At 62.5% G+C, this 17,706-nt stretch overlaps 2 protein-coding genes across 2 annotated transcripts; one reads left to right on the forward strand and one right to left on the reverse strand.

Annotated features, from left to right (window-relative positions):
• Positions 1–5,258: 5,258 nt before the first annotated feature.
• GRM2 (glutamate metabotropic receptor 2) lies at positions 5,259–12,818 on the forward strand. The gene is made up of 5 exons (XM_040076656.2): positions 5,259–5,813; positions 7,567–8,404; positions 9,104–10,167; positions 11,058–11,232; positions 11,699–12,818. The coding sequence occupies exons 1-5, from the start codon at positions 5,355–5,357 to the stop codon at positions 11,770–11,772; spliced, it is 2,610 nt and encodes an 869-aa protein (XP_039932590.1). The 5' UTR covers positions 5,259–5,354; the 3' UTR covers positions 11,773–12,818.
• On the reverse strand, positions 12,795–17,558 carry RRP9 (ribosomal RNA processing 9, U3 small nucleolar RNA binding protein). The gene is made up of 15 exons (XM_040076517.2): positions 17,469–17,558; positions 16,057–16,235; positions 15,784–15,896; positions 15,631–15,704; positions 15,477–15,518; positions 15,169–15,295; positions 14,851–14,975; positions 14,527–14,619; positions 14,332–14,432; positions 14,087–14,221; positions 13,844–13,906; positions 13,621–13,766; positions 13,446–13,525; positions 13,230–13,303; positions 12,795–13,135 (listed from the first exon to the last, which is right to left on the reverse strand). Exons 1-15 carry the CDS (start codon positions 17,556–17,558, stop codon positions 13,030–13,032), a joined length of 1,548 nt encoding a protein of 515 aa, XP_039932451.1. The 3' UTR covers positions 12,795–13,029.
• Between the last annotated feature and the right edge of the window lie 148 nt (positions 17,559–17,706).

The raw sequence follows: 17,706 nt of genomic DNA on the forward strand, positions 1-17,706 counted from the left end.
GTGGTGGCGAGTGGGCTGTGGATGGGAGCTGCCCCCAGGGCCTCGACTGAGCCAAGGAGCTGCCCAGGGGCTCTGCACCACTGCTGCTCCGGCTTTCTCCCTGCCTGGGCAACCCAGCAGGGCACGGGGTCTGTCCCCAGCTTGTGCGAGCTGCGGGGGAAGTGGGGAAGGAAGAGTCCCAGCTGCCGTGCTGAGCTGGGCTGAGCTGGAGGGAGGTGGCATCCCCACTCCTCCTGGGAGCCTCTGGAGAGTAAAACTAGTATAAAGCCAGGTATAACACTGCTGCTGGACCTCCTCCTGTGACGGGGACACCAGACTGCCTGACCTCCCATCCGTCTGTCCTGCTGCTGTGGAATGCAGGCAGGGAGGGCTGCCTGTGCTGGTCCCAGTTCCCTGTCTCTCAGCTTGGGACAAGGGAGCAGCCTGGACATCGTGGCCATGGTGCCATGGAGCAGTGCCAGGTGCAGAGCACCTGCTGTGTGCCCTTGGTGCCTCCAGCAGCCCAGGGATTGTTTCCTGGTGGTCAGACGTGGCAGCCCAAAACTGGCTCATGGAGAGGGGGTGCCAGGGGTCTGACTGTCTCTCCATGGTGGCAATGTGTCCTCCCTGGCTCGGAAAGGTCATGATTAGTCCTCAGCCAGTGATTGACATGAGATTGTTCATAAATATTTTGTGCTCTGAGTGATAAAATATTAAACTCCTCCAGCCCACATGGAAAAATATTGCTCTTCCCGGTGTTTATCTTTGTTGCTGGTTATTACAAAACTGCCAAGCCCCCTGAAATATGTATGCTTGGCTGAGGCTCCCGGGGGGTTGGAGCCAGGCAGTGGATACTGACGGTGTTTGTGCCCTCACCCCACTGAAGCTGGGCCCCGGGGGGGCTTTGCCATCGTTCTCCTGCCATCGCAGCACCGGAGCAGCAGCCGGGACGATGCAGCAGTGCCGAGGTGTGGGTGAGGCTGGAGCCAGGACCCATCTGCTGGGGGGAAGCGGGACCATGGCAGTGCCAGCATCCCTTGGCACAGCACACCTCCGGTCCTCCTCAGCTCTGTCCACCCCGGCCTGCTGTGCCCAGGTTCCCCAGCCCAGGCAGCCTCCTGTCCCCTGTGTCCCACTCTGCCTGTGCCAACAGTCCTGAAAGGAGAGGGGCCGCTGGCTCTGGGGACCTGCTGCTGTGGGACTCCAGAGGGGACCCTGCCACGGATGTTCCGAGTTATCCCTCCCCAAAGCGGGATTGCCGGGGGAAAGGAAGTCCAGCAGAGTGCGTCTGACTCTGCAGTGCCCTTAACCTGCAGCCTGCAAGCGCAGCAGCTGCCAGGGAGGAAACTGAGTCACACGATGGTGAGATGGTTACTCGGGACAGTGCCCCAGAAGCACCCTTGTCCCCTTTATAATCCCCTGTCCTGTTCTTGTCTCTGAGTGATGGAGCTGGGGCGCTGCAGGATCCTGGGCAGCTGAACAGCTCTTGGAAGAGTTTGGGCAATTGGAGATCTGGAACACAACCCTGCGGTGCCTCCGTTTTTGTATGGTCCGAAGCCTTCTCCAGCTTGGTGCTTGGACTGCGCAGAATGCAAGTGGGTAATGGGGTAATGCTGGGTGCCTGAACTCCTCCCAAGGACTCAGGGAGTGGGGAGCAGGCCAGACAAGGGGGGCACAAACCCTGGGGCACCAGTTTGTGCCTGTGGAGCCTGGGGTTGGGATCCCCTCGCACTGGGTTGGGAATAGGCTGGGGGCTCTGGGGCCAGGGGAGCAAGTGCTGAGCTGTGCCCTGCCAGGTCTGCCAGGGTGCAGAGCAGGTCCTGCCTACTCTGGATGTGTCCTGCCTCTGCCCAGCCTGCACCTGACCATTCCTTGCTTGCATCTAGCCGTGCCTTCCCTGTGTCCTGCCTGGATCTGGCCGTGTCCTGCCTTCTCTGGCCGTGTCCTGCTCGCATCCAGCCGATGCTCTGGCTCATTCTGGCCATCCCTCGCCTGGATCTGGCTGCGTCTTGCCTGTGTTCTACCTTCTCTGTCCACGTCCTGCCTATTCCTGCCTTCCCTGCCCGTGTCCTGCCTGGACCCGGCCACCTGCTCCCGGCTTTGCCCCAGCCCCGGCAGTGCCCTGCCGGGCTCAGCCGATGCCGGCCCGAGCGGGGGGCGGTCGGGGCGGCCCCGGGGGTGCCGCTGCCCACCGGGCCGGGCCGGGCCGGACCGGGGCGGGGGCCGGGCCGGGAGGAGGGCGGAGCGGCTCCGCTCTGCTGGGGCTGGCGGAGTGTCAGAGGCGGCGGCGGGAGGCGGTGGCAGCCGCAGCTCCGAGAGAGCCGCGGCGCCGGCACCGGCACCGGCACCGGCTCCCGGCACGGTCCGCCGGGCCCAGGTAAGGGCTGCGGTCCCACCCCGGCGCTCCCATCGCCGTGACCTCGGTTCGCGCTGTGCCCCGGCGGCGCGTCGCCGTCTCCAGAGCCGCGGTGCCGGCGGTGGAGCGGCACGGGGACCGGCCATCCCCCGCAGCCGTCGGGGCCGCGCCACGGCGGGGCTCGGACACCGGTGCCCGACGCCGGGGCTCCCGGAGCCGCGGGACGAGAGCAGAGCAAGGGCACGGGCACGGGCACGGGCACAGGAGGGGCCGGGGATGCGGGCGGTCAGGGCGGCACCGGGGCTGCTCCCGCCGCTCGCACTTGCCCGGCGCAAGACGCGGGGCTCCGGGAGAGCGGCTCGGGGTTTCTCGTCCCCCGGTGATCTGGCAGCCCCGAGCCCCGCGGTGGGCGCTCAGCGGGATCCTCCGCCGCAGCCCCCGGCCGGGGCTGCTCGCCGGCACCGGGGCAGGGAAGCGGGGTCACCGCCCGGCCCGGCGGGGACGGGCCCCAGCCCCTGCTGTTCCCGGCTCTCCCGTCCGGCTGTCCGAGCCAGGGAGAGCCGGGGCTTTGAGGGGGCTGTGAGTGTGCCGGGACAGCCGAGTCTCGGGGCGCGTTCGGGACGGGATGTGGAGTGGATGTGGGGTGGATATGGGGTGGTCGTGGGGGCGCCGGGGGAGCGCCCCGGGGCTGGCGGCCCTTGTGCAGGGGGGAGCTGGGGGCTCCCGGCACACCTCCGTGGCGGTGGCACCTCCGGGACCTCCGCGGGAGGTGGCAGTGTCCCTGCGCCCCCGCTGCACTGCCGCTCTCGCACACGCCCCAGGTGTCACGCACCCCCAGGGATGCTGGTGTCGGAGGGGTCAGGGCTCCTGGCAGAGGGTGGGAAGCGCTCCGGGCACGGAGGAGTCACGGCCCCTTCTCACCCACCCCACTCGCGATGCGTAGCGGAGGAGAGGCTGCCCGCAGCTGGCAGGAGCTCCCCGCCGTACCGTGGCCGTCGGGCTGGACTTGGCTCTGCCCCACCCGGTGCTTCACTTCCCCAGATGTTCTCCAGAGGTTCCCCGCTGGCTGCCATCCCCCCGGCACCAAACCAGCAGCTGCAGGAATGGCGGCAGCCCTGCTCACTCTCCATCGTGGCTCGCTGCCGGGTGGGTGATGGTTTGCCCTTCAGAGGAACTTGGCCTGAAGGTGCCTTTCATCTGGTGGGTCAGGTCAGCTGCCCCAAAAGACCTGGACCACAGGAACCTGGGTTCCCAGTGCCACCGGACCCCTGTGCTAGGCTGAACCTGCTGCTGATGGGCTCCATCGATAATCCTAGTGCCTGTGGCCTCTTTCCTGCTTGAGGAAACCCCGGGACCCTTAGAAGAATTTATCCCTGAAATAAGGCAGGGACCTTTCCTTCTCTGATCTCCAAAGTCCTTCACATTGGGGGGTCAGGTAGGAGATGCCCTGAGACAGATGGGGACTCAGCAGCAGCAGACAGCACCTGAGAACAGGCACTTAGGGGCACGGAGGAAGAGGAGGAGGTCTGCATGTGTCACCCATCCCTACCCCATTACACTCCGTGCCACGCTGCTGCCCACATACCCCCGGGCATCACTGCCAGCTCTGGTTGCTTGCTGGAATGCTCCTCCAGCACAGCCATCACCTCTCTGGGAGCAGCATGGGGGCATCAAGGGGTCCTCTCCTCCTGCTCAGGGAGAGCAGCCTCAGTACGGGCTGCAGGGAACTGCGGGGGGGGGCAGCAGCCTCTGGCATCCCCCTCCCACCCTCTGTGCCCCCACAAGCACTGCTGGGCTGTAGAAGAGGCTGTGGTCCTGCTGCAGCATCGGCAGCTTCCCATTCCAGAGCAGCCTGAGGCTTCTGGGCTGTCAAGGGGTCTCCTTCTCCTGCGGCCCCTGAAATGCCAGCCCTGTGGGATTTCAGCAGTCAGCTTCAAATGGGAAACAAATCTCTCCAGTGATTTGGGAAAAGACAACCAGTCTCAGGGGGGACTGCATCTTCTGCCAAAACAAGGCCTGCCTGCTGCAAAAGCCTTTGATTCCCCCGCGCCTCCGTGCTTTCTGCAGAGGGAGTCAGCAAACCTGGCTCTTACTTTTACTGAAATCTCTGAATTTAGTATACAGGGAAGGAAGGGGCGGTGGTGAGAGAACAGACTCTGAAGCACCGCGACTGCCAGAGCCCTGCGCATCGCTGCGTGAGGGTGAAGCCAGCGGCCAGTCCCTGCTGCTGCCCCGATGCCGTTGTCAGCCCTGGGGGCAGCAGCAGGGTGGGTGGGCTCCATGGCTGTGGGATTGAGATTAAAATACTGTGGGCACTGGGTGCTGTGGGCACGGTGGGCTCATGGCTGGCTGCTTTTGGCAGCGCTCTCGGCTGGAGGTTGGGATCTGTCAGCACCCCTGATGCTGCTGCGTGGGTCGGGGGCTCGGCTTGGAGCCGGCCTTGGCTCTATCTGCCCAGCCCAGCTTCCCTATGCCAGGTGACACCCCTGACTCTTTCCCCCTCCATGATATTTTAGGGCTGTCAAGCTGTGCCCTGCAGGCTGTTCTGCCCGATGCTGCCTGAGGGGCCAGCTCCGTGCCCACCCCTACACCAGTGCTGTGGGGAGACCAGCTCCTGCGCCCTTCCTTGTGCCCTGGGGTCTGTGTCACTTGTGTGTGTCCTGGGGGTTCTGTGTCACCGTGGGAGGTACTGCACCTGCTCACTTTGCTTTTCTGAAGGACCTTCTTCCTAAGGGCGTCCCAGGCGGGGAGCACAGGCAGGCTCATGCCCCTGCTCCCCCATGCAGCACTGATTGCCCCCGTCCCTGTTGTGCCTCGCATCCCGCAGATCCAGCGGCTTTTCCCTTTGCTTTTCCAGGTGCCGAGGGCTCTGCCGGGGTGGCACGACCTCTCTCCCACCGACACCACGCCGTGCCACCCCCCACCTCCCAATGCCTGGGGACTGCTCGTCCTCACCTTGACGGGTGGCAGCGGGTGACTCGGGGTGGTGTGGGCGCCCCGGCCAGCACCAGCACACCCCATGGCGGCCCCCTTGGCCACCTGGCTGGGGCTGATGCACCTGGCCACCTGTCTGGCTGCTGGGCACGGCATGGCTGGCAAGAAGGAGATCAGCATGGATGGGGACCTGGTGATTGGGGGCCTCTTCCCCGTCCATGAGAAAGGAGTGGGGAGCGAAGACTGTGGCAAGATCAACGAACACCGCGGCATCCAGCGCCTGGAGGCCATGCTCTTCGCCCTGGACGAGATCAACAAGGACGGGAGCATCCTGCCAGGGGTGAAGCTGGGTGCTCACATCCTCGACACCTGTTCCAAGGACACCTATGCCCTAGAGCAGTCTCTTGACTTCGTCCGTGCCTCCCTTACCAGGGTGGACGGTTCCGAACACATTTGCCCTGATGGCTCCTACGCCGTCCATGATGATGTTCCCACAGCCATCACCGGCGTCATCGGGGGCTCCTACAGTGACGTTTCCATCCAGGTACCTCCCAGGCAAGAAGGGCTCGGATGGGGCCAGGGGTTTGGCTGGAGTGGGGGAGAGGGATAAAACTTCGGCGGCAGTGCAGTGATGGCACTGCCAGTGTGGCACAGGGAAGCTCACTCATCCCTCATGGTGATGCTCTGCCCCTTTCTCCAGTGGGCAGGGAATGCCAGGCAGGCACCTGAGCGTGCCATCTCTCTGCGATTGTGGGGGATGTGCTCAGGATCCCCTTGGGGGCTGTGAGAATTCCCCAACACTCCATAAGCCGTAGGAGCCAAGCCTCACATGGGGACAGGTGTTTATTCTTCTCCTGGGGTCAAGGTGGCAATTGCAGCTCCTCAGCCCAGTTCACACCTGGACTGTGCCAGGCAGAGCAGACCAGTGTGAGGGGACACTGTCCGCCTTGCCCCCCCAACCACAGCCTGTGAGGCGCTGCAAGGGACACGCACCGCTGAGGGGCTCAGCCATAGGGCTGCCTGGCTAAGGCAGGGTGAGCTCAGAGGACAAATGCCCCCATGTCCCCAGTGATGCCACAGGAACAGGCAACTTCAGACCTGGCTCTCACCCTGGGTGGGGTGCATCTCAGTCCCCAAACCACAGCTCTGTGGACCCGGAGGCTGGTTTCAGCAGGGAGAAGAGCATCCCCTGAGGATGTAGACAGCCAGCATGACCAGCTGAGTCACGGGGGTGGCCTGTGGGCCACATATTTGCTGAGATTTAACGAGTGTCCAGCCTGTGTCAGATTGTGCACCCTGGTCCTCGGGGTCCCTGCACCCCCTAGCTATGGGGTAGAAGGAGCTGGGACTGCGTGAAGGAGGCAGCATCCCAGCCCATCTGGGCACTCGTCCCTTCCCTTGCTGGGAACCCAGCACGTCCCCATGTCCCAACCCCGGGCAGGCAGGTGTCAGCAGGGGCAGAATGTAGGCCGGCTGGGGAGCTCAAAGGGCACTGGGGGGAACACGGCAGGCTGGCAGCACCCATGCGTGGTGAGGACAGGCAGCGGCATCGCTGTGCTTGGGGACATTCTTGCCATTAGGGGAATTTGTCGTCAAGATCATTTGTCCACGCGTCTCCTGCCTGGGGAGATCATTAAGCCTCGTCTCCTGCCTGGGGAGCAGTGAGATGTGGGCAGGCTTGGCAGCCCCACCAGGCCACCCGAGGCCCCCTTGCTGTCCCCAGAGCCTGGGTTTTAACAGCCTCATTAGTGGGGCTTTCTTCCCCTTTGAAGCTAACGAGGGATTCTGCTGAGCGGCTGGAAGGTGCGAGTCCCGCTGAGCTCCTGATGTGGGATGTGCAGGTGCCGGTCCCCCGGCCCACCTCTGCAGCATCCCCCAGCCTGGAGAGGGGACTCTGCCCCGGCTCCCAGCCCCTAGAATCCTTTCCCCTGTGCTGTAGGGCCGCCAGGCATCCTGGCTTTCTCCTTGCTGTCAAGCATCTCCCACAGGTCACCTCTGGCAGACTTTCTGCTTTTGCACACCCCCAGCCCCGAATTTTGGAGGGAAGTGCTTGAAATACTTATTAAAAAAAAAAAAAAGAAGCATGTCTGAGGGCTCAGGCAGTCTGTGAATGTGCCATCCATTGTTCTCCAGTCTCTCCACAGATCAGGATGCTCTGGGCTGGGATGGGTTGGTCATCAGCCCAATGGTTGCGCTTGGGAGCATTGTGCAACCCTGGGTGTTGGGCAGGGGTCCCCCCACAGGGATGTCCCTGGCTGGCCACGTCTTCAGGCACTCAGCTCTCCTCCTCCATGCAGGTGGCCAACCTGCTGCGGCTCTTCCAGATCCCACAAATCAGCTATGCCTCCACCAGTGCCAAGCTCAGTGACAAGTCCCGCTATGACTACTTCGCCCGCACTGTCCCGCCAGACTTCTACCAAGCCAAAGCCATGGCAGAGATCCTCCGCTTCTTCAACTGGACCTACGTCTCCACTGTGGCCTCAGAGGGCGACTACGGGGAGACGGGGATCGAGGCCTTTGAGCAAGAAGCCCGCATGCGCAACATCTGCATCGCCACCTCGGAGAAGGTGGGGCGCTCCATGAACAAGAAGACCTACGATGGAGTGGTCCGGGCTCTGCTGCAGAAGCCCAATGCCAGAGTGGTCGTGCTGTTCACCCGAAGTGAAGATGCCCGCGAGCTGCTGGCAGCTGCCCAGAGAGCCAATGTGTCCTTCATGTGGGTGGCCAGTGACGGGTGGGGAGCCCTGGAGAGCGTGGTGGCCGGGAGCGAAGCAGTGGCAGAGGGAGCCATCACCATCGAACTGGCAGCCTACCCCATTAAGGAGTTTGCTTCCTACTTCCGTAACCTCCACCCCTACAATAACAGCCGAAATCCCTGGTTTCGGGAGTTTTGGGAGCAGAAGTTTCGGTGCAGCTTCCACACGCAGGAGTGTAGCCGGTACTCCCTCAAGACAGGCAAGTTTGAGCCTGAGTCCAAGATCACGTTCGTGGTCAATGCAGTCTATGCCATGGCTCACTCTCTTCACAACATGCACCGGACATTGTGCCCCAACTCCACCAAGCTCTGTGATGCCATGAAGCCTGTCAATGGCAAGAGGTTTTACAAGGACTTTATACTCAATGTTAATTTTGATGGTGAGTCCAAAATGGAGTTGGTTTGGCTGCCACACTGGAAAAGGAGGGGTGGAGGATAGATAGGAAAGAAGGAGGCCCACATTTGACCGAAAACCCTCCGATTCCTCCAGCCTGCCCGTGCCCAGGTCTGTGGTTGTGGTTGACCTGAGGTGCCAACGGCCCAGCATCATCCTTGGGAGGCAATCCAGGCCTTCTGTCCCCAGTGGAAATGTGTGGAGAAGCTGGCCACCTGCTACAGCTGGGTGGGACCAGCCCCACAAGGGACCCTTGGGAACATGGATCCTTGCAAGTATCATGATTTGTTCACATTTCAGGGATTAAACTGGAGGGATACCCTTGGTCAGGGACCCACGTAGTTTGAGGTGAATTAGAACCATGTCCTCTGTGACTTGGGCTGAGGGTGTCCTGGCTACCAGGAGTCACTGAGAGCCATGGAGGCTGCACAACCCCCCGCTGCCCCTGCAAAGCTGGCTGGGGCTGACAGGCTCTCAGGCAGGAGGGCAGGTAGTTCTGCACCTTGCTTTCCTGCTCCTAACATGTGCGTAGGCAGCAAGGATGGGAGTGAAGGCTGGAAACGGGCTGGACATCTACCTGTGGCCATGGTGAGAGGTGACCCTTTGGATGAGCCCTGCCTCGAGGCCTGGAGTGGGTGTTCTCCTGTCCCGAGGCAGTGACTGTCTCCCCTTCTCCTCCCTGCAGCTCCATTCAGGCCGGCGGACACGGAGAGCGTCGTTCGATTTGACCGCTACGGCGATGGGATCGGGCGCTACAACATCTTCAACTACCACTATGTGGATGGGCGGTATCGGTACCAGAAAGTGGGCTACTGGGCAGAGGGGCTCATCCTCGACACCAGCCTCATCCCCTGGGCTGAGACCTCCATTCCCATGTCCCAGTGCAGCGACCCCTGCAAGAAGAATGAGATCAAGAGCATGCAGCCCGGAGACATCTGCTGCTGGATCTGCATCCCCTGCCAGCCCTACGAGTACCTGCTGGATGAGTTCACCTGCATGGACTGTGGTCTTGGTTACTGGCCCAACGAGACCCTGAATGGCTGCTATGAGCTGCCCCAAGAGTACATCCGCTGGAAAGACGTCTGGGCCATCGGTCCCGTCACCATCTCTTGCCTGGGTTTTATCTCCACCCTGTTTGTTATCGGAGTTTTCGTGAAGAACAACGACACTCCCATCGTGAAGGCCTCTGGACGAGAGCTGTGCTACATTCTGCTGACCGGGGTCCTCATGTGCTACAGCATGACCTTCATCTTCATCGCAAAGCCCTCCACCGGGGTGTGCACGCTGCGGCGCCTGGGGCTGGGCACGTCCTTTGCCGTCTGCTACTCGGCCCTCTTGACCAAGACGAATCGCATCGCCAGGATCTTCAGCGGCGTGAAGGAGGGGGTCCAGCGCCCCCGCTTCATAAGCCCAACGTCACAGGTGGTCATCTGCATGGCCCTCATCTCTTGCCAGCTGATCATCGTCATCATCTGGCTGCTGGTGGAGACTCCTGGCACAGGCAAGGAAACTGAGCCTGACAAGAGGTACATTGTCACCCTCAAGTGCAACAACCGTGACTCCAACATGCTCATTTCGCTCACCTATAATGTCCTCTTGATTGTCCTCTGCACGGTCTACGCCTTCAAGACACGGAAATGTCCCGAAAACTTCAACGAGGCCAAGTTCATTGGGTTCACCATGTACACGACCTGCATCATCTGGCTGGCCTTCCTGCCCATCTTCTACGTGACCTCCAGCGACTACCGTGTAAGAGCCAGAGTTCCAAGGGGGCTCTGACAGGGCTTGATCTAAGTGGTCCTGGAGATCTGGGCCATGCAGGGTCCATGATTAGGAGATGTCTCTGGGGAAGGGTCTTCATCCACACACCTGGGGATGGTCACCTCTGTACTGGGTAATTCAGGGCCAGGTGAAGGGTTCTGAGGGGCTCTGGCTGATGAGGCAATGAGTTCTGGAGAAAAGACCTGCCCCCCTCCCTCCTTTGCTTAGGAGGATGGGAAATGGCCCTGAGACCTCCAGAGATCCCCCATAGCCAGACCAGGGAAGAATAAAAGTCATCCTTCAGCCTGGTGACAAAAAAGCATGAGACAGCCCCTGGCTCATCCAGACACCACACCCCTGGGCATGAAAGCCAACCCCAGGGCCAGCCTGGTCCCTGGGCTGCTGAGCAGTGCCAGGAACTGGATAGCACAGGATACATCCTGCAGCGCCTCAAGATCCCTGGCATGGACAACCAAACACATTCTTGATGGGTCTTGAGGAGCTGGTGGGGGCAGCTGCAGTCAGGGGCTTCCAGAGAGGACGTGCATCCGCAGAGAGATTGGGCACCGGGACGGGGGAGTGCAGGCTCTGGTGCCAGGCAGTGCCACAAAGCAGCATGATGGCAGGGCCGGGGTTGCTGCTCAGGTGTACCTGCTTTGCAGGGGCAACTCGTCCCTGCCAGGGCAGTGTCCATACTCTGCCCATGGCTCTCCTGCAGCACCACCCTGACAGCGGGATGTGGTGTGGGGTGGGATGTCTCTGCAGGGTGCAGCCTGTGCCCAGCAGGGCTGGCCAGCGCTGCAATATGGGCTTCATCCTGCCCTGCTTGGGGCAGAGGGCTGGTGGGTGGAGCACCTGATGCCCACCCCTGTCTCCAGGTCCAGACCACCACCATGTGCATCTCGGTGAGCCTCAGCGGCACCGTGGTCCTCGGCTGCCTCTTCACCCCGAAGCTCCACATCATACTCTTCCAGCCGCAGAAGAACGTGGCCAGTCACCGCGTGGGCACCACTCGGTTCAGCATGGCAGCAGCCAGCTCCAGCCAGTCCCACGGTGAGCACGCAGGGGCTGGGGAGGGGTGGGGAACAGCACCCCTTTCCTGGTGGGGGTGTGTGTGTGTTTCCTGAAGAAAGGTGGGGTGTGAGGCAGGGCGAAGCAGGAACTGGGGGGAATGGAGGATGCAGTGTGCCCAGATGTTCTTCCCTGTCCTCTGTCCCAATGCCTCATTTCCCAGGACAGCACAGCTGCCAGAGGGGTACTGCTCCTGGGGGACAGGAGCTTGGTACTTGCTCTGAGGGGACAGGGCCACTCTCCACCCCAACATAGGGGATTCAGCTGCCCCCAGGTGCCTGTCATTACCCAAGGCACTCCGCTTTAGCTACAGGGAATATGACCACCGTGGCCACTCGGGGGGACTGGGCACCCTCCAGCCCAGCTCCCTGGGCACCACTGCCATGTGATGCTGGGGGGTGCTGCTGCCAGACCCCAACCCAGCCCTGACTGCTGCCTTCCTGTCCAGGCTCAGCCTCGCCATACGTGCCCACGGTGTGCAATGGCCGTGAGGTGGTGGATTCCACGACGTCATCCTTGTGAAGGACGGGGCCAGGCTGCGGTGCTGCCGCACAGCACCCCCACTGCTTCCCCAGGGAGAGCAGTGCCCGCAGCACGGCCCGCTGAGGCGCCAGGTGCAGCCGGGAGGCTCAGTCCCTGCCCCAGCACGAGCTGCACATCCCACACGTTGGGTCACGGTACGTGTCACCCCTCCCTTGCACTGAGCCACGTTACGTGTACCCTGTCCTCCGCACCCTGCACCGAGCCATGGTGAACATCCCCGCTCCCTGCGCTGAGCCACGGCGCGCGTCCCTCTGCGACACCTGCACTGAGCCCTCGTGCACCCACAGCCCCTGCACCGAGCCACGGTGAATGCACCCGCGCCCCCTGCGCTGAGCTGCAGCGCACATCACACGGACCTCGCACTGAGCTGTGGCACAAATAGCCTCTCCTTGTCCCTTGCACTGAGCCCTGGTGCAGACCCACCTGCACGGAGCCCCGGGGCACATCCCCTGCTCCTCACCCCCAGCCCCAGCGCACAACTCCGCTCCCTCTCGCCAGGGCACCTCCCACCTCCTGCTTTTCGCTAGCACCAAGCCACGCTGCACCTCCCACTCCCTCGCTGTGGTGCCACACACTGCCCTCGCCCCATCGCCCACCCCACCTTCCCAGCGCGCTGCCTTTGGCATCATCCCCTGCCCAAGCCTTGGACCACATCACCCTTCCCCTGGTGCTTTGCACTGTCACGTTTTCCTCCTGGTTTTGGCCCCAGGAGAGCCACCGAGCGTGGCTGGGCTGGGCCCAAGCCCCCTCATCGCTTCCCTCACTGTGTGTGGCACTTCTCACCCCTCTGTGGGAGACAGGGCAGGAGCGGGGGCAGACAAATGCTGCTGACCCCAGCCCCTGCAGAGCCCGGGGGGGCGTTGGAGGCTCAGGGCAAGCAACAGGACCCAGGTATTTGAGCCCAACTAAGTTTTTAAGAGTAGACTTTTTCTGTGAACAAAAGTGTGATTTTCTTTTTTTTTTTTTTTTTTTTTGTAATTTATGTAAATAAAGTGGTTTTGGTGTTGTTTTTTTTTTTAACAAAATGGATTGTTCCAGAGTTCAGGTACGGCCAAACCTGAGAGAAGGGGACAGACCCTCGCAGAGGGCAGAGCCACATCAAGACATGAGGCCAGCACAATCAGGGACAACCCCCACTCACATCCTGCTGACCTCAGGGTGGTGGCTGCACCAAGGATGGGGGGCACAGCACCAGGGACAGAAGGAACCTGCTGCAGTGCCTCCAGGGACAGGGGCCTAGGAGCTGCCAGGGGATTCAGGGCTCGAGGCTGTGGTCTTCTGCTTCAGGGGGATGATGCAGATGCTGTTTTTGGCTTCTTTGATTCTCCACCACCGTCCGAGCCTGTGGATGAGAGAGATGGGGGGTCACCCTCCAACAAGACCCAGAAGAGGGGGAAGCTGCACCCCCAGGCAGCACCAGGGAGGGGGGACAGTACCGGTGCTCCTGTCCAATGCCAGCCACCAGGAAATCACCAGCTGCTGAGAACTTGAGGCTGTTGACAAAACCCACCTGGAGAGGACGGGGCAGGGTAAAGGGACAGGGCAGGGTGAGGGGCTCCCACAGGCTTCTCCTGCTGCCCAAGGAGGAGAGTGCCTGCTGAGGGACTCTCCAGCCCGGCTCCAGAATTCCCAACCTGCCCATCCATCCATACCAAGGGGATGTCCAAGAGGTGCTCCAGCTTCCGAAATCCTTCACCACACTTCCAGAGCTTCACGCTGCCACTGTGGGACCCTGGGGCACAGAGAGGAGACTGTCATGCACCCCAGCCCGGGGATGGGAGCAGGACACACGTCCCCCACGGGCTGCCAAAAGCAGCTGCCACACACCTGTGGCCAGGAGGTCAGTGTTGCGCAGGGCAGCCACTGCCGAGATCCAGTAGGGCTGCTGCAGGCCCTGGGCCTCCTGTTCACCGTGCGCCTGCCGGGCCAGCACCAGCGGCTTCCTCTTGGTCAGCCCCCACAGGGCTAAAGACCTGCGGGGGATGTGAGGGATGAGGGGGCTGAGGGGGCACCCTGCCCACCCCAGGCATCGTCCTGGCCCCGTGCTCACCCATCATCAGCACCAGACACCATGTGCTCCTCGTTGATGAGCTGGATACAGTCGATGGAGCCCCTGTGAAGGGAAGAGGCAAGTGCCAGCAGTTACAAGTGTGCTTGGGGATCCTGCTTAGGGGACGGGGGCTTACCAGGGCATTATCACCCGCAGGGTGCTCCTGCTGATGCCCGGCACCCACACACCACTGCCACAGCTAGACACACCTGCCCCCAGCCCCCTCTTCCACCCCAGACCTACTGGTGCCCCGAAAACACGAGCTGTGATTCCTCAGGGATCTTCCAGAGCCGCACGGTGCCATCCCGTCCCCCTGCTGTCACACAGCACTCCCGGCTCAGGCTGTCCAGCCCTGTGATGATGTCCTGGTGTCCGAACCTGGAGGAGATGACAAAGGGCTGTGGTAAGCACGGCCCTCTGCCCCCTCACCTCCTCAGGGCTGCTGGTGCAGCCCTTGCAAGGGTCAGTGGGATTTCCCCAAGTCTTACAGGGTCTCCACGTATGCATTCTCCCCCACATCCCAGACCTTGACACAGCGGTCATGGGAAGCGCTGTACAGCTGGTGTGTGCCCTTTCGGAAGGACAGGGCCTGGGGACAGAGGGACAGACGCAGTAGTGAGGGATGCTGAGGAGGACACAGCTGCCTGGCCCCACGTGCATCGTGCCCAACGCCCCCAGCTCACCGAGACGGCGTCGCGGTGCCCTGTGAAGATGTGCAGGCGCTTGCAGGTGGCTGCATCCCAGATCATGATCAGCTTGTTCTTGTCTCCCGTAGCCTGGCAGACAGCAAGAGAGGCCTGAGACCTGCACCTCCGAGAGCCACAGCCCCACACTCCTGCCTCCATTCCCACTCCATGGGCTTTGGGGGTCCCAGGGACCCATTCTTGATCCAGCAGGAGGTAGGAGCTGCTTTAACCCAGCAAGACATGTCTGGGTATGAGGATGTCATCTCTGGGACACTGGGAGAACACTCCCCATGGCCATCTCTCCACCCCGTGTTCCCATACCAGGTACTTGCCGTCCGATGAAATGGCCATGCAAAGGACTTGGGATGCGTGCCCCATGTGCCGCTCCTCCGTGCCCTTCTTCCCCCCGGGCACCACGCACAGCCTCTTCCCACTGTCCACCTCCCCTGCAGGAAAGTCATCACAATCACCCTCTGGGAGCCTCCCAACACTCCCAAAAGCGTCAATGAGCCTTCCACAGAGCCTGGAACTATGCACAATCCAAGAATAGCCAAGGGCCAAGCCACCTCAGTAGGCGCCTGGGTCCCTGCAAGGTTTGGGCTTGGGAACAGCCAGTCACAGCCCCAGGTGAACACTTGCATTTGATGAGGGAGCCGTCCTTGGAAGCAGAAAAAATGAATTTGTCATCAGGAGAGATGACGAGGCAGGTAACAGGCAGCTGGTGTCCCCGCAGCACACGGATCCTGGCTGGATCTGGAGGCTGTACCTGCAGGAACAGCAGGATGTGAGCTGGGCTGGCCAGCACCCTTCCCCAGGCACGGGAGTATGCCAGAACAGCACCCTGACATCTCCATGGTGCCAGCAGCAGGGAGAAAGGCTGTAACGTGCTGGCCATGCCTTAGTGTCCCCTAAGCTGGCACCTGCACTCCGGCACCCCCAGCACTTACATCTTTGGCGACCAGGCGCTGCAGCCGGCCTTTCTGCTCCAACTGGGGAAGAAGGGGGAGGTTCAGGACAGATGGCCTCAGTCCCGGTCCCGCGGGAAGGGGACAGAGCGCGCTGCCGTCAACGGGACCGAGGCCGCGCCCGCTCCCCGCTCACCACGTCCTCCTTCAGCCGGTCGCCGATGAGATCCGGCGGCTCGAGTTCCTCCTCCTCCTCCGCCCGCTCCTCCTCTGCGGCGGGACAGGGCATGAGGGTCGGGCTCAGCGCCCGGGGCCGCCCCGCGGGGCACTGGCGCCGGGCGGGACTCACCGAGCTGGCGGAGCTCCTCCAGGTACTGCTTGGCCAAGCGCAGCTTCTTCTCCTGCGGCGTCTCCTCCACCTCCTCCTCCGCTGCCTCTCGCCGCCGCCGCCCCAACAACGGGCTGCAGGGACAGCCGTGGGTGAGCATCGGTACCGGCACCCCACAGGTACCGGCACTCGCTCCGGTACAGGCATCCTCCGGTCCGGCCCCTCTCTGATACACGCATCTCCCGGTATCGGCGCCCCGCTACGGTACCGGCACTCCCCAGGCTCAGCCGTTACCTCTCTGTCTCGGAGTCGCTAGACACTTCCTCGTCGGCGGGCCGAGCGGCCGTCGCCCGCGGTCTCCCAGCGGCGCCCGGTGCCTGCGGAACAAAACGGGGCGATCGACGGGACGGGACGGGAATAGGGACGGGCGCAGCGAAAGCGCCACGGCGTCGATCCCGGCGAGATAGCCCTTCCTCGTCCGCCTCCCTCTCTCCCCCCGGCCCGGCCCTCACCGCCGGCCGCGGCCGCCGCCGTGCCGCCGCCCCTCGCGGGGCCTTGCCCCTCCTGCCGCCCGCCGCCGCCATGCTGCCGCCGCACGTGGGCCGCCCCCGCCGCCGGCCGGGCTCAGGCCGCGCCCCCGACAGCGCCTATTGGCCGCGCGCGGCAGCATCCCGCCTCCTATTGGCCCCGCGCCACCGCCTCCCGGTCCCGGAAGCGCTCCCTGCCCCGCCCCGGGCCTGGCCCCGCGCTGTCACTCGGGTGTGACGTCCCCCAAGCCCCGCCCCTCGGCCCGTAGCCCCTCCCACCATGGACACGCCCCCTGCCGCTGCCCTCGCTCCTCCGGTCCCGGCGCGCTCGTTCCTGCCGCGGGGACCGGCCACTCGTGCCGGGGACCCGCAGCCCGGGTGCCAGAGCCCCAGAGCCCCCAGCGCTGCCTTCTCTGCCCCACATGGCCCTTCGGGCCCAGCCCTGCAGCTGGCAGCCCCTCGTGGTGACAGTGACAATGGGTTGCTACTTCGGGAATCGTGATCAACTCGTTCTGCCCCTCAGGGACCCTTGGCCAGCCTCCGCTGTCGGGAAAGGCCTCTGGTCCCTTCCCATGTCCTTTGTGGAGTTCCAGGGACTCGTCCTTGGCCCTGCTGGGGTAGTTTCTGTCTGTCTAGGACAGATGATGCTCTAAAGAGCTGAAAACTGCTTTTGTGCAGAACTTTTATTACGTGCAAGCAATCTCTTTTTTCTTTGGAACAGAGGGAGTCAGGGAAGGACAGTGGGAATGCCCTGCATTGGCCTCTGCAAGGCAGCAGACCTAGGGAGAGCCTGTCCCAGCCTGTGCAAGTGGGTGCACCAGCTTGGGGACTGATTCTGCCTTCAGGCTCAGCACCCCAGAGCGTGACAAGAGGAGCCACCCTCTCTGGCTGGAAACCTGTCGAGGCTATGAAGTTTTGGTTTTGGTGGCCCCAGGCTGCTGAGGAGCTGTTGCTCAGTCTCTGAGTTTGCAGGAATCCATGCTAGGAGCACTGCGGGAGGATCTGGGTGGACAAGGAACCCACCTCCCCATCCGTCCAGGCAGCAGGAGCAGAAAGGCAGCTGTGTGTGGTCAGGGAGGGGAGCTCTACCTAGGAACTGAGCAAGCTAGAACTCGTGGGGGCACATCTGAAGGGTCCAAACTGCACTGCCCAAAAGGCCGGCCAGGTTGGGAATCCCACCTTGGCCTCATCCATGGTCATACAGGTGAAAGAACTTTCTTGCACGTCCTGCTTCATCATCTTCTTTGTGGTGCCCTCTGTAAGCCCCATCACGACTTGAAAGAGGCAAATGGAGAGCTCCCACACAGTGTCTCACTCCTTGGGGAGGAGGGGAGGGTGTGAAGATGGACGTCCCCAAAACACCCTTGCTCCAGAAGGGAGCGGAGCTGCAGCAGCGCAGGTCTGCCCAGCGGGGCTT

Source organism: Hirundo rustica, chromosome 12, assembly GCF_015227805.2.
Source record: "Hirundo rustica isolate bHirRus1 chromosome 12, bHirRus1.pri.v3, whole genome shotgun sequence".
NCBI lineage: Eukaryota > Metazoa > Chordata > Aves > Passeriformes > Hirundinidae > Hirundo > Hirundo rustica.